Raw genomic sequence first — 13,621 nt, 5'->3', positions numbered from 1 at the left:
GATAAGGTGCAATGGCTACGGTGGAACCGATCCGAAATCCGGTTCCGTTCGCCTCCTGCATCGAACACCCACGCCGAGCATCAAACCAAGTTCCATGCTCCAAGCCCCACGTATCATGTTCGATGTTGGAGCTCGCTGTTGGAGCTCGATGGGGGCAATTCGTCACAGCTGACGTCGGCTGGGGCTGGTAGTCATCCACTGGCGGGGTATTCTGCCTTGCCCGACTGATGGGGGGACTTGGTCCAACGGGTCCAAAGTTCGGAACCTGCCGGCCTGTCGTCTGATAGCGGACATGTCTTTAATGGCTAATGCTTTCGCACCAGCGACGATCGCCCCCAGCCCCCAGCCCCCATCGCTTTCCCCATCGTTGATAAGTGAAAGGGGCTCTTCTGGGAGGTAATCGATTTATTTTTGTTTAGCCACTGACCACTGCCCAATGGCTAGTAGCCACTTATCGAGGGGCAATTACGACGTTCTTAAGGTTATTGTTTTCCCCTTGCCATCTGGTTCCATTGATTAGCATGTGTGATCGAATAATTTGGAGTATTCACGCCCGTAGAGCATGCTGGATCTACATGGAAATCCACTAGGATTACAAATCGAGTCTATAGACTATGCAAATTATAGACTTTTATTAAATTCCTACCAATGTTTTTAGAGGTTTCACTTTCAGGGCGCATGACTATCGACAGATTAGGTCTGTCTACAGTTTTACTGTAGACACAATGCGTTCACCTCAATCAAATAAAATAAAACAATTGTCTAATGAACTATATTATACAAAGTAGCTCAGGATCGAATCACGATCTGTTCCCAACCTAAGTCTAATTTCTAACTGGCGCGCGTGCTTCTGAACACGTCACAGAAGCTTATCTTTGTCGGGCCTCTATAATTTTTATTTTAAAAACTATTTAAATGTGAAATCATTTATTCTCAAGCTATTAATTAAGAATTTGTTTTTATTGAATACCCTTACTGAGGGTATTTGAGAGACCTACAGAAATATAACGCAATAGTTTTTATATTAAATCGAAAACATTAATGATATAGGGTATGGACTTGTTAACTGAGAGTTTGAATTTTCTTTAATATCATAAAAATATGGCAATTGTTAATACTTCTTATAAATTCCCAAAAATTAGTTTGAAAACTTTCAAAAATTATTACTATGGTTTCGGTTTACAGGTTAGATGGGGGCCAACGAACAAAGTCCTCTGATTACAGAGGATTTCTTGTTGACAACCGGAAAGTGGCCAGACATAAACACAAATATACAGTTTTTATTTATATATATTTTGATAACCATTGATAACACCCACGACTTTCGATTTAATTATAAATAAGAACACAAAGAAATTTAATTGCAAACAAAAACAAAAAACTCATTGGAGGGCAGATTAGTAGCGCAATAATTAATTAGACAAGGTTGATACGTTTACGGAAACTGACTAAAAGTAAACTTTGAATTCGGAAATACAAGCTTTAAGAAAACTATAAAATGTAAACAATTCTAAGCCACAAAACCTATAAGTCAAAAGGGAAACTAAAAACTCAAAAATGATACTGTCCCATTAACATGTATTAAATTTTGGAGGCTCTGCTATATGGACAGGTGTTACGCCGATTGTGGTCTGGCCATGTGGGCCCAGCGTGAATCCTCGAGAGAAGATAATCTGAAGAGACCCGAAAATAACCGCAAATAACCTGCAAGAATTCAAATTAATTAAAATTTGAATTGAGCATTTAATCAGTTCGTTGGGGGAACTTTCCGTTTCCTTTGTAAATGTGTGGCAATTGATATTGAAGTGAAGTAATTACGAGGCCCCGAACGACATTGTACGAGAGGCGATGATGGGCTGGGAATTGACATCTGGACTTCGTACCCCCCGAATCGCTTGCATTCAGAGTCACAGCCGCAGACAGCCAGACTAGACGACATCATCTATTTTTTACTCGAAACCGAGCCACGCGAATGACAGAGTAAATTAAGATTTTTCTTGGGCGCAAAGTCCACTTACGAGTCATGCGCCAGACGTGTGAACCAAATTCGAATTTTATCGAATTGTGTTCACTCAATTCCCTCAATCATTCGGCTGCAGTAAAGAGCAATTAATGCGAAGTGCCCCTCTCCTGTGACACGCATGCAACGCGTGTCCCTCAAAAGAATTTCGACCGAGATGATGCATTTATTTAACAAATTCTAAGCCCTGACGTCGTATCTCGTTTCGGTTTCGGTCCAATCGATGACGCATTTGGCAAGATTTGCCTTTCTTTTTAGAGTTAAAAATATACATTGTCCCCTCTAATTTTAGCTTTATTGCATAGCAAATATTTTGTCACTAATATACACGTATATTTGGCGATCTCTGTGGTCAGATTTATGCTTTTCCAAGAGAGATACCAGCCACGAGGTGCCACATGCCGAAAATCTAATGAAGAGGTGCTAAAAAGTAGTATTAACATATCCATCTGCGCCTCAAGATGTGGTCAGTCAATAAATTTAGACTGTGATGAGACAGTTTAGTAGAGCGGAAAGCCCTCCAGATAAATAAATGGTTTATTTCCGAGAAAATAAATATTTTTTAAATAGAACTGATATAGGATTAAATAATCTATAATACGCATAAGTACGATTCAAGTGAATCATATATTGGAAAGGCGAAACAAAGTCTAAACATTAAAAATATTATCAGTTAACAAATTAGCGCAACAAACTTCGGGGCAATGATTAAGAATCTAAGTGCACCATTTGGTTATGGATCCGAGATAAGGGGCATACAACCAAACATTAATAAAAACAATAATATGCAAACCAAATAAAACCGATTTCACAGTAGTATTAGGGGCACGTGTAGCCTTGCCATAACCTCGACCACCAAATTTTTTTTTGATACCAAAAGAAACAAGAAATAAAAAACATAGGAAAAAAACCAAACATCATTTGATTGGAGGAATCTAATCTGATGATGCACGAACGAAACTGAAGCGGAAGAAAAGGAAATGTACCTCATCATCGGCCACATCGTACAAAAAGTTGCCACATAATGTATGGATTGCCTTGGATGACACAGCAACCCGAATCCCAAATTGCAATTACCACACGGTCGGTCCGAGCGCGTGCCGAACATGGTCCCTTATCAGTACCCGGGGGCAAGTTCAAGTGCCCCGCTCTGCCCTCCACCCAGCGTAGGTGATAAGTGCGTGGACGAGTGCGTGTTTACATTACGTTCCCCAGGTTCAATCATCAATCTTGGCGAATAATGGTTTGATTTGAGGCGTTCTTTTCGAGGACTGAACGATACGATGGGTTTTAATTAATTTTCGCTCGATTACTGATTGCTTTGCAAGGGTTTTAAAGATAAAAGATATTGAAAATCACGAACATCGATTGTATAAGCGTATGGCTGACTGCCTGATCGCAACGTGGTGGCCGAGCACTATCCGATATCGTGATGTATTAACTAGGTCATAAAGGACCGTCAGTGGTCTAAAAATAAGTATAAATTAAACAAAATACAATTTAATAAATAAAGTAGTTAATTATAAGGATTATTAAGCGCCATCAGATTATAAAGCTAAGAAACACGTGCTTAGAGGTCACCCTTGTAATATCACTCATACGCACTGTTGCCTTCCTCTCTAATAAAGGAAATAAAAGACAACAATCTTAGTTAATACTTTTTTCATTTATTTTTCATTCTTTTTTTTCATTTGTTTTATGTTTTCTGTTCCATCGTTAATAATATTTTGTTTTATAATATTTTTAGCTGTTTTCTTCCTGTTTCATGTTGTATTAATCTTAACTTGGGTTTAATTATTTAAGTATTACCAGTTACTTATAATTTTCGGTTTATAATTAGAATAATGAGCAAGTTTATATTCATTTATAATTAATTTATGCATGTATGCGGTTTCATTATTTTACCTTAACACTTAGGCTTTTCGCAAACATGTGGATTTTTGTTCTTTACTTTTTCTAATCGTCAATAGTTTTCATATGTTTTAAACTATTAGGTGAAATTCTTTGTAGATTTTTCATACAAAATAACATATATGTATGTGTGTGCTGATGTGTGGTGTTGTGTCCTGTGAGCCTTTTCGTCAGTGTTTTTTGTTTTAAACCCAAAATATTTGTCTTTTTTCTATCCAAGTTTGAAGCTTTTTCGAACAATTTCGTTATTTATTTTACGCCTTGTTTTTTTCGGGTCTCAGAGATATACAGATATATATATGAATTACACATGTGTACATATTTATATGTATTACGGTTTCGGTTTTGCTTTAAACATTTATATTTTCAAATCTCATAATGACAAATTCAATTAAACAACAATTTTTTGTTCACAATTTAAAAATGGTTTTGGTTTTGTTGAGTTTTCGTTTCTTAGTTTAATGCCTTCGACAACAATAACAGAATTTATGAACCTCGAATATTAGTTGATAGAATGATTTAAGTACCAAATAACGCCTTTAGTCAGTATTAACTGGTTTTTAATTTTACATGAATGTATGCGTAGTTGCCATTCCGTTGCAATTATCATCATTTTCGGTTTTCAGTTTTCGGTCTTAATTTAATTTAAACACTGAATGCGGCAATTAAAAGTTAAGAAAATTATCAAAGTAAACGGCAGCAAATTAGGAAATTTTATTTCGTCTAGTCTCATCGTAAATATTTGGAGAAAGATTTTAATTCATTGATATTGTAGATCGCTTTGCTTGTGCTATATAATTATGACCATTTTTTTGGGGTTTTGGATTGCTTTATATAAATTTTTCCATATAGAAAGTTGCTTGTATATAGGGTTTATAGAGAGCAAAAGTGTTGTATATTATAATTATAGTTGATTTTGGTTTTTGTTTTATCTTTAGCAAAAAGCACGATTTCCAAAAAGCAAAAATCGCATTGTCAAAAATTGTATTTAATTCGTAATTCAATAATTGTAGTTTTATTTTGTAATTCATATTGTTTTTTTTTGTTTTCATTTTCCATTAAGACCAATAAATATTACGTTCCATCTTTTTTTATTCATTATATTTATATGCCTTTAGAAAATTGTGGACTACACATACAAACATTTCGATTCTCCTATAAAAATAAACAAACATAGAAAATGTGGCAGAACATTATCATAATCTTACGATTTTTTCGTAAAAAGGTTTACTTTATTTTCAAAACTTGATATTGATATGGAAATTGTTGTTGTTTTGAAAAAATTGAATTATGTTTTCGAATGAATTGGTTTTTGTTGCTCGAGTGAGAATGTGACCGAGATAGAGAAAGAGATTGAGAGGAAATGGTTGATCGTGATCGTATGTAATTGTAGGTTTATTCTGTTTTCTGCCTTCTACGGCCTACCAGGTATATATCCATTGCAACTGCCTCATAACACACTTTCTCACATCCTCACCCATGCCACAAAATGTCAGTCGATGCCCCAGCCATGCACACACCCAAAAACCATCCCAGACATGCACCCCGGCACACACCAAACACCCATACTCAGTAATCATCATCGACATTGGTAACAAACAGCTCTTATGAGTTAATGACTTACAATTGAATATTAGGTTTTTGGTTTATTACATATTTATATTAAGTATTCTGCTAATATTTTTTCTAATGCTTGTATGGATTCCTCGCCTGCCTCGCCTTTGCTGACCTTGCCGAAACTATCAGCCCTAACTAACTACATTATCTAAGATTCTATGGGTGTTCTAATGCCATTTTCGTTTGGCTCTTTCCATTCCAGCTTATAGCTGTTTATTCGGCTGAGAGCGAAAGTTTCTTTTTTTTTAATGTTTAATGTTTTGGGTAATGACGTTTTCGAGTTAAATGTTTTTAGTATATATATGTCCTTATATAATCGTATTTTAGTTTAAGTTAATAAGTAGTTATTGATTAATAAATTGTTTTACTTTGTTTGGATTTCTTTTTTCGTTAAGTATTTTAATGGAAGACATTTTTTATACAAGTTTAAGACACAGAAAATATTCTTTTTTTATATATTTATGTATGAATGTGTATGCTATGCGTTTTTTCAGTGTTAATGAGTGAGTTTAATCGTGAATATGTAAGTGTTTCAAGTAATTTTGTTTTTGCTTAAGATTTTGGAAAAAGGTTGGGTTGTTTTAGGAGAAAATAAAATAAGATATTTTTGAAACATCGATCGATATGTTAATTCCAATGTGGTCAACACAAACATCGAAAATAATATTTTGGAAAGGATTAAAAATTATAGCTAATTTATTTTTTCTTCTTATTCCATCCTTTTTTTTATAAAAATGTATATAAAATAAATGACTATTTTTTCCCTTAATTTCTTGCTTATATTTGCTTGCATTGAAACTAATCATAAATTCAGTTTTGAATGCAGGCTTCCAATAAGTTGTTCATTTTTTGGAAGTAACCTCTAGTCTCTGATATGGACTTTCTATTTAATTAATTGTTTTCGGCTTAGTTTTTCTTTTCTTATTTTTTTTTGTGTGCTTTTGCTATTTTTACATTGCTGTCGAGTAGTTCAAGTCTTCCATTTGTTCAGTGAATTCGTTTGTGTTTGTCTTTAAAATGATATAATACTTTATAGTTGTGCGTACGTAGTTGAGTGCATAATTAACCGTCGTTCTTACTTGTGTTGTACAATAGAAAACAGGAAAAAACTAATCATTATCGGTAGGAATTTTGTTCATATTCAATGTATATTCATAATATTTACAGAATCCAACTGTCGAATAGTTTTGCTTCATTATTACATTTGATAAATTAGTTTTGCACTCATTATTTTGTATTTCTTATTCGGTAATTAGGATGAAATAAACACTTTTTTTGAATATCGGGAAACAAAGCTCGCGCTAGTAAGTTTCTTTTTTTATCTCGACTAAATCATTTAATTATTTTTTGCTTATTGCCCACTGAATTCATGTTTAGCTATAATTGTTTCTAATTTTAATTTTCCTCTCCCGCAAATTATTGTCTACAAACATATAAACTCGTTAGTGTTATTTTTTTGTAATGGTTACCTGTTGCTTGCTGGCTTGATTTTCCGAATCTATGAAAAATATTATATTTTTCCCATTGGCCATTTGGCTATGCAAAATGGTGGCTGAGAAGTGGCTAACAGCATCCACTTCCATGGCAAATCAAGTAACAAAAAGCCAAAGCGTGCTTCCGCTTGTTCCTGTGATACAAAAATAGTCCAAACCTAATCCTCAAAAGTAATCTAGTGCTCGTATCACGCGTTGGCCAGTACATAGGTCACGACCACCATCAGGAGATGGGCCACCACCACCGACCCGGACATGTGCAGAAGCGTGCTGCCCCGCCCACACTGCTGTATCTCGATCTCCTCCGGATGGTAATTGATGCACTTCCTAGGTCTTCGACGCGACTCCTGTTCCTGGCCCTGTCGCCTTGTGCTACAAGCTCCTGTTTGGCCCACAAAAACAAAAACATTAAAGATTACTTTTGGGGATTATTTTCAGTCAATTTACCTATGATTCCAGACTCCTCCATTGGCTCAATGTCCAGTTGCTTGGACCCACAGGGACACAAGGTGTCCACCACCAGCAGGATGAGATTGCTGTGTGGGATCTTCTGAACACTGAATGGCCTTTCGCAGCCCGATATATGGCAATTGGTGAGTTTTCCCTACAAAATTCATTTGAATAAATTGCAATATTTATTGACCTTAAGCCACCGACCTTTAGAGGATTATTTTGACCACCCTGTATTAATCGTTCTGGCTGGAGCATGTAGAGATCCGTTCGCAGGTCGCACCGTCTAGCATTCTGAGGATCCGGCGCAAATCTTGGTCCTGCATGAGGCTTGTGTTGTCTTGGTGGCGGCGTCGTATACTCCTGAATGATACGTGAACATAATTAGTATATTATAAATATTAACCATTATTATTAACTTACCACATCGGCTGTGGTAAAGAACTCATCCATTTCCTGATCCACTGGCAAGTTATAGTCGTTTTCTTCCGGTTCGTATTCATCTGAATAGTTGTTTTCCATAAAGATTACGTCCTCGTTATCGTAGGTGTAGTCATCCTGAGGCCAAGCTCGTAGGGCACTCGGCATAAGGGCCAACCAGGCAGCGCTCAAGGCCACCAAATGGTTGAAGAACCAGGAGGCGATGCGATTCGGTTTCATTATGCCACCAGCAGCAGTGTAAGGATTATCAGCATCGGAGCAGACTCCTTGGTAATCATTAACCGTAACCCTTTTGTAGATGCGATCCTGGACCAGGGAGTCCATAATAGTGCCGTCTATTTGGCCAAAGAACTTGCCAGTGTGTTCCATCTCCTCGGAGATTATAACGAAGCCACTATTGTCTAGGACATAACAGTCAAGATTGTCTGAGGCGCAGGTTCTTTTGCATCCCGTCATTCCAGTGCACTAAGATTAGAGGCATTTTATATAATAACCAAAGAATTTTTAGATTTTTAGACCTACCGTGGAAGTAATATTTATAAAGTGCTTGGCTAGCGAGTCATGCTGGAACTGGAGACCCACAACGGCGGCTGGAGCCTTGTGGCCACGGTGCTCCACGAAGATGGCATGGGAAGCCGTAACCAGGGTGGCATTGGACTTGATGGCATAACCAGAACCGAATGGGACACTATAGACGAAGCTGTCAGGCTCCACGGTATGTTGGTCGATGGCACGTTTATACCAGGAAGTGTCCATGGCCCGTACATTATCTTCGCTAAAGTGACTGTAAAATAAGAAATATGGGTTTAATAATATCGAAAAGAAGACTTCCTGAAGACTTACGGTTCGGGGGTATCTTCGGGCCTCTTGATATGATCAATCCAGCGAAGAAGACCTGATCGTGTCCCCACAAAAGAAGTGGCCACCACAAACTTTTGATACCCTTGCCTGAGAATAAACAATAAAAACTATTAGTGTCGTGCATTGGCATACATTTTATAATTTAGGGGCAGCATTTCTAGGGAATAGTTTTCAAGCCTCTATGTAGATGGTCCTCTAAGGTGGCTGCTCTGCTTAAATACCAATTCCATTCATAATACTCTTCCATTTACCTCTTTAAAATTGCCATCAATGTGGCGATTGGACTATAGAAAGGTTTCATATAAGATTTGTGCATTTTAGTTAAAAATTGCATTTGGTTATAAAAATTATATAAAATTAATTGCAGTGGAGAAACAATTTTCAATTATTTATGATGTGGGATGTGCAGATATTGCGCAAATAATTATTAAATATATATATTTTTTTATTGTATAAAGAAATAGAGTGAGGAAATATATGCGGAGAGAAAGTGATGTTTGTGCTTTAGTAATATTCTTCAACAAAAAGATCTATCAGAATTGAGTTTAGCATAGAAATCATAAAGCGGTGTTGAAAATAATATGCAAGCTACAAATTACTTTAATAAAACAACTTAAAATAAAATAAATGAAATAAGTAAACCCGGTTCTTTGGATAAAATATATGCCTTAATTTTGCCGTAAAAGTACCGGGTGTAGTTTTAAATTATTTTCTTATAAATAATATGCAAAATAATATTTGTATCTAGACATGCAATGGTTTATAACGTTTTCCAAACAAAACTAAAGACTAAAACTTACTGCTTGTCTTCCTTGCCATTAGAAGTGCCTGTGGTATTCCGGTCGAGTCCATCGGTTACTATGGCATCGCGCACTAAGCTCTGGATAAGGGTTCGATCGCAGAAATAGGGCTCAGCCTTGCGAGATCCCTGAGAGTTTAGGTGCTGCGATCCAAAGTGGCTTGAGCCGGGTGCATTGCCATTAGAGCCACTGTGCATATTGTGGTGTGGTTGCGGTGACTTGGGTCGAACCTGGTCAAGTAAGGAGTTTATTAATAAAGTACACTGAACCAAACTGTTGACCCTGGTAAAGGGCCATCCTCTCTAGATAGATTGCTTACCGACATCCACTTCCAACCAGGGCGTCCGGCGCGTGCCAGGAAGTGCAGAACCTGCTCTTCTGGTGACCCAAAGCTGGGCTCTTGATCGCGCGAAGAGTATTCTCCGGAGCTCTCCCGCTCCTTCTCCAGATCGCTTACGCTATTGTACTCGCAGTACACCCAGTCGGGATGTACGCGCCAGTTGTCTCCCTTGAAGTATTCCGTAACTGAAAAACAATACCATTGAGATTTGGGAGGAAAGGAAAGCTAATCAGTGATCTCACCATTGTTACGGGAATGCCGGATTTCCTGCTGGGAGACAAACTCATGGCTACCGTATTTTTCCGGGAGTACAATAGCCAGCGTGAAGGGTGTGTCCTCGATGGGTCCATAGAAATAGCGATGGGTACGAGTGGAGACGCGTTTGGTCTCGTCGTAGTGATTCAGAACGGTGAACTCCGTTTCTCCCTCCTTGGGTCGGATCATGTCGCCACGCATCTATTAAATAAAATAGTTATAGAGTTTATTTTATAAAACAGTTGCTACACCCACCTCATTCAATAGATTCTTGTTCATTTCCACTATCTCGTGATCGTTTCCGACTTCCGTTTCCGGCAGTTCCAACTCCGTGATATCGACCGAGGCATACTTGGGCTTCAACTGATCAATGTACTGATTGCCATCACTCAAGGGTCGCAAGTCCGGGTGATACAACACACGCCCATTATTATCGACGATAAACGAATAGCCATTCGGTCCTAGCTTGTGCTGGGGGATCACCTTGCGGATCTCCTCGATGGGCACATCGGTGCCCACCACACCCAGCAGATTGGCGACGCGAACCGAATGGTTCCGTCTATCGAAGACCGGAGTTGAAACTGTCGTCACCAGGCGTCGCTGGTACTCTGAGTCCCGGCCGAGTCCGCCCGATTTTCCGGCCACAAACACCGGGCTCCAGTGCACCGGATGATCCGCCTGGTACATGATCATCGGACGGGCCATCACCAGTGCATAGTCGATTACTTTGCGGCGGGCCTCCTCGTAGTCGTTGATCTGCACAAAGAATCCCTTGTTGGAGCACGCCATGTCGTGTAAGTTGCTCCTGCTGCCGGAGTCACTTCCAATCAGGTATGTGAAAATCCGGACAGGCATGTGTGGCCAGTTGTACTGCTTGATCACATCCTTGTGTGACTCCGAGGTGCTCTCTGTAATTAGCATGATAGCCTGGTTGCACTGGCTCCCAACTCCTGATTGGTTATACTGCAAAACAAAGGATTAGCTTGCCAACTTGAAGCAACTATCTAGATGACATACCTTATGCAGCAAACTGAATGCATACTCCAGTCCCGCCGTAAAGTTGGCCGTGTCCTGCAACTTGATGGCCTTAACCGCGGACTTTATCTCCTGGATGTTGTCGGGCGTGGCCCGAACCATGCGATCCTTGAAACACGGAACCGGAGTCTTCACCACCTCCGAGAAGGTGATGAGGTTCACGAAATCGTCTTCGCCAAGAGTATCCAAGATATTGAAAGCAGTTGCCATGCCAAGGTCAAAGGACTTCTCAGACATACTCGAAGAGGCATCCAAAAGAATCATCTGCGAGGATAATACGATTTAAAAGACTCTAAGGAGAGGGAAAATGGTATACTTACAATATCCTTGGGCGATGAGGCTGCCTGCACGAACCAATTGTGGGTGCGGAAGTCATGGATTAGTTTGCTGCCCTTGGAACCCTCCGGGGGCCAGGCAGTGCCCGGAAAGCGGCGCAGGAAGCCCGTGGACGAGCCGAAATATTGCCAGGATAGTGCCGGATCTTGCTCTAAGTTGTTCTGGAAGAGCGGGTCCAAGTGGGCGCTCCACTGCAGCGCCGACTTCACGTCCGCCGCCTCGTCCAGATCGACACCGTGGGGCACCAGAATCGAACTTAGACTGAGATTGACTGGCAGGCGCTCGAAGCGCCGCATGAACCGGATGTCCATGTGCCGGGCTCCGTCCGCCAGCTTGCCGTCGGCGTTGTACTCGTTAATCCGCCGGGCATCGTAGTGCTGTTGATTGCCCGAGGGTGACTCCCCCTGTCCCTGGCCCTCCAGCTCGGAGAGGGCCGCCTGTTCGGCGGAGTCCATCAGGCGCTGAAACAGTTTTCAGTTTAATTCAAGTCTTGGCTATAATTTCAGGGTGGGAATGTGGGGGGTGTGCTGGAAAAGTTTCAACGCTTTATGCAATTTATTCTCTCTCGGAAAGGACTTAAATTGCATAAAGCAAAGGAGTTTCTTTGCCACGTTTTGTTTTTCTTTGCCCAACTTGGGCTCGAGTATGGGCATGTGGGTTGTAATTCAAAGCTCCTCTGAAAAGTATGCAACACTCCTCTTGTTCTTAAAGTAAAATGTCAAAATAGGTAATGCCCTGAAAGTCTATCAACATTTTAGTCTAGAATCTAGATTTTGATCAAAACTATTTTCAACTTTAGTTTCAAACTTTCTACGATTATGTATTTTAATGCACATTTCAATATTTCCATAACAATTTGCAAAGAGCTTGAATATTTAATCGCATTCCTATGTAGCCAACCAAGACCCAACAAATCACTAAAATTCTGTAGAGGATTCTGCAACTTGGCACACAAATTATTTTCCAAAGTTTGACTCGGCTCCCGCAGTATACTTTTCATAAGACGCAAACAAGAACTTTAGCTGCAGCGAAATTAGACCCGGAGACGGGAACGGAGCTGGAGAGCAGAAAGACTAGGAGGCGGAGGAGGCAGACATCCTCCCCAAAGGAGGACAAACACCTGCAGTCATAAACACTGAGGATGAGCCAATTCAACTCCCAGACGCGCCTGAGGAGAGCGCCGCGGCGGAGCTGAAGCTGGAGGAGCGCCCGGGTGACCCGAAGACGCTGCTGCCAGTGCTAACGTGCCTTGGTGCATGTGGGTGCATTGAAATACTTCAACTAGTTTGGCACAATGGTAAGGAGAAGCTTAAAAACAGAATAAAAACTGAAGCTGCAAACTCTCGCACGTAGACTTCGAGTCTGGGGAAGATTTCAATGTAAATTGGTTGCCGTTGGGCCAAGGCTGGAGCCACGGGAATGTGTCAGCGGCTCCGACAAATAGCAGAAAACTAAAGAAAATGTGCTCCGATAGGAGATGGCGGAGTGGGCAAAGAAAGTTGTTGCGTTGAAAACTTCATTCCAGGTGGGCCGCCAGCTACCAAGTTTCCTTTTACAAGCCTCTAAGTTATTTGCACATTTTTCGAGGCTTCAAATTAGTTAAGGACTCTTAAAGTTGTTGGCCAAAAAGGTGGCGAGAATCAGGCTAGTTAAGGTATTAAGTAATAAACATCCAAAAGTAAGTCAATAGAAGAAAAAAAAAACTAGGTGAGGATAACGAAGAATAAACTGTAGAGCTTCTTTGGGGCACCAAAGGTTTGAGCTTTCAGGATAGCAGGATTGCAAAGAGGGATCGTTCCAAAATGGTTTTTTTGAAGACCAAAACTATTGTGATTTTTCAAACTTATCTCACAAGTCAAACAAAGTAATGCTTTCATGTAAATAATTGCAACATTGGTAGTTTCTCTGTTCAACACAACTCGAGACGTAACATGGACAAGAGAATTATGAAATGTATCTTGTATATTTTTTGTACAATATTATGCACTTATGGAAAGGTCGTGGCAGCGTAAAAATGTCTCCGACACAGAAAGGGTTGCATGCAGTATGGTGGTGGTGCTAT

The 13,621-nt window shown here is 39.7% G+C and overlaps 1 protein-coding gene across 1 annotated transcript in view; it reads right to left on the bottom strand.

Moving 5' to 3' along the window:
• Positions 1 to 3,665: 3,665 nt before the first annotated feature.
• The window catches only part of stol (voltage-dependent calcium channel subunit stolid), a 32,866-nt gene continuing 22,910 nt past the window's right edge, over positions 3,666 to 13,621 (bottom strand). The window contains exons 5-17 of the mRNA XM_017241586.3: positions 11,544 to 12,020; positions 11,206 to 11,487; positions 10,444 to 11,151; positions 10,176 to 10,389; positions 9,913 to 10,118; positions 9,594 to 9,823; positions 9,045 to 9,077; positions 8,776 to 8,880; positions 8,455 to 8,716; positions 7,915 to 8,397; positions 7,699 to 7,854; positions 7,489 to 7,645; positions 3,666 to 7,423 (exon numbers count right to left, since the gene is read on the bottom strand). Coding sequence (XP_017097075.2) covers positions 7,230 to 7,423; positions 7,489 to 7,645; positions 7,699 to 7,854; positions 7,915 to 8,397; positions 8,455 to 8,716; positions 8,776 to 8,880; positions 9,045 to 9,077; positions 9,594 to 9,823; positions 9,913 to 10,118; positions 10,176 to 10,389; positions 10,444 to 11,151; positions 11,206 to 11,487; positions 11,544 to 12,020 — 3,507 coding nt within the window. The 3' untranslated portion in view covers positions 3,666 to 7,229. The remainder of the gene's footprint in view (positions 7,424 to 7,488; positions 7,646 to 7,698; positions 7,855 to 7,914; positions 8,398 to 8,454; positions 8,717 to 8,775; positions 8,881 to 9,044; positions 9,078 to 9,593; positions 9,824 to 9,912; positions 10,119 to 10,175; positions 10,390 to 10,443; positions 11,152 to 11,205; positions 11,488 to 11,543; positions 12,021 to 13,621) is intronic.

This window comes from Drosophila bipectinata, chromosome 2L, assembly GCF_030179905.1.
Source record: "Drosophila bipectinata strain 14024-0381.07 chromosome 2L, DbipHiC1v2, whole genome shotgun sequence".
Classification (NCBI taxonomy): domain Eukaryota; kingdom Metazoa; phylum Arthropoda; class Insecta; order Diptera; family Drosophilidae; genus Drosophila; species Drosophila bipectinata.
The sequence above is the reverse complement of the archived record's forward strand: the minus strand, read 5'-3'. Positions and strand labels throughout refer to the sequence as shown.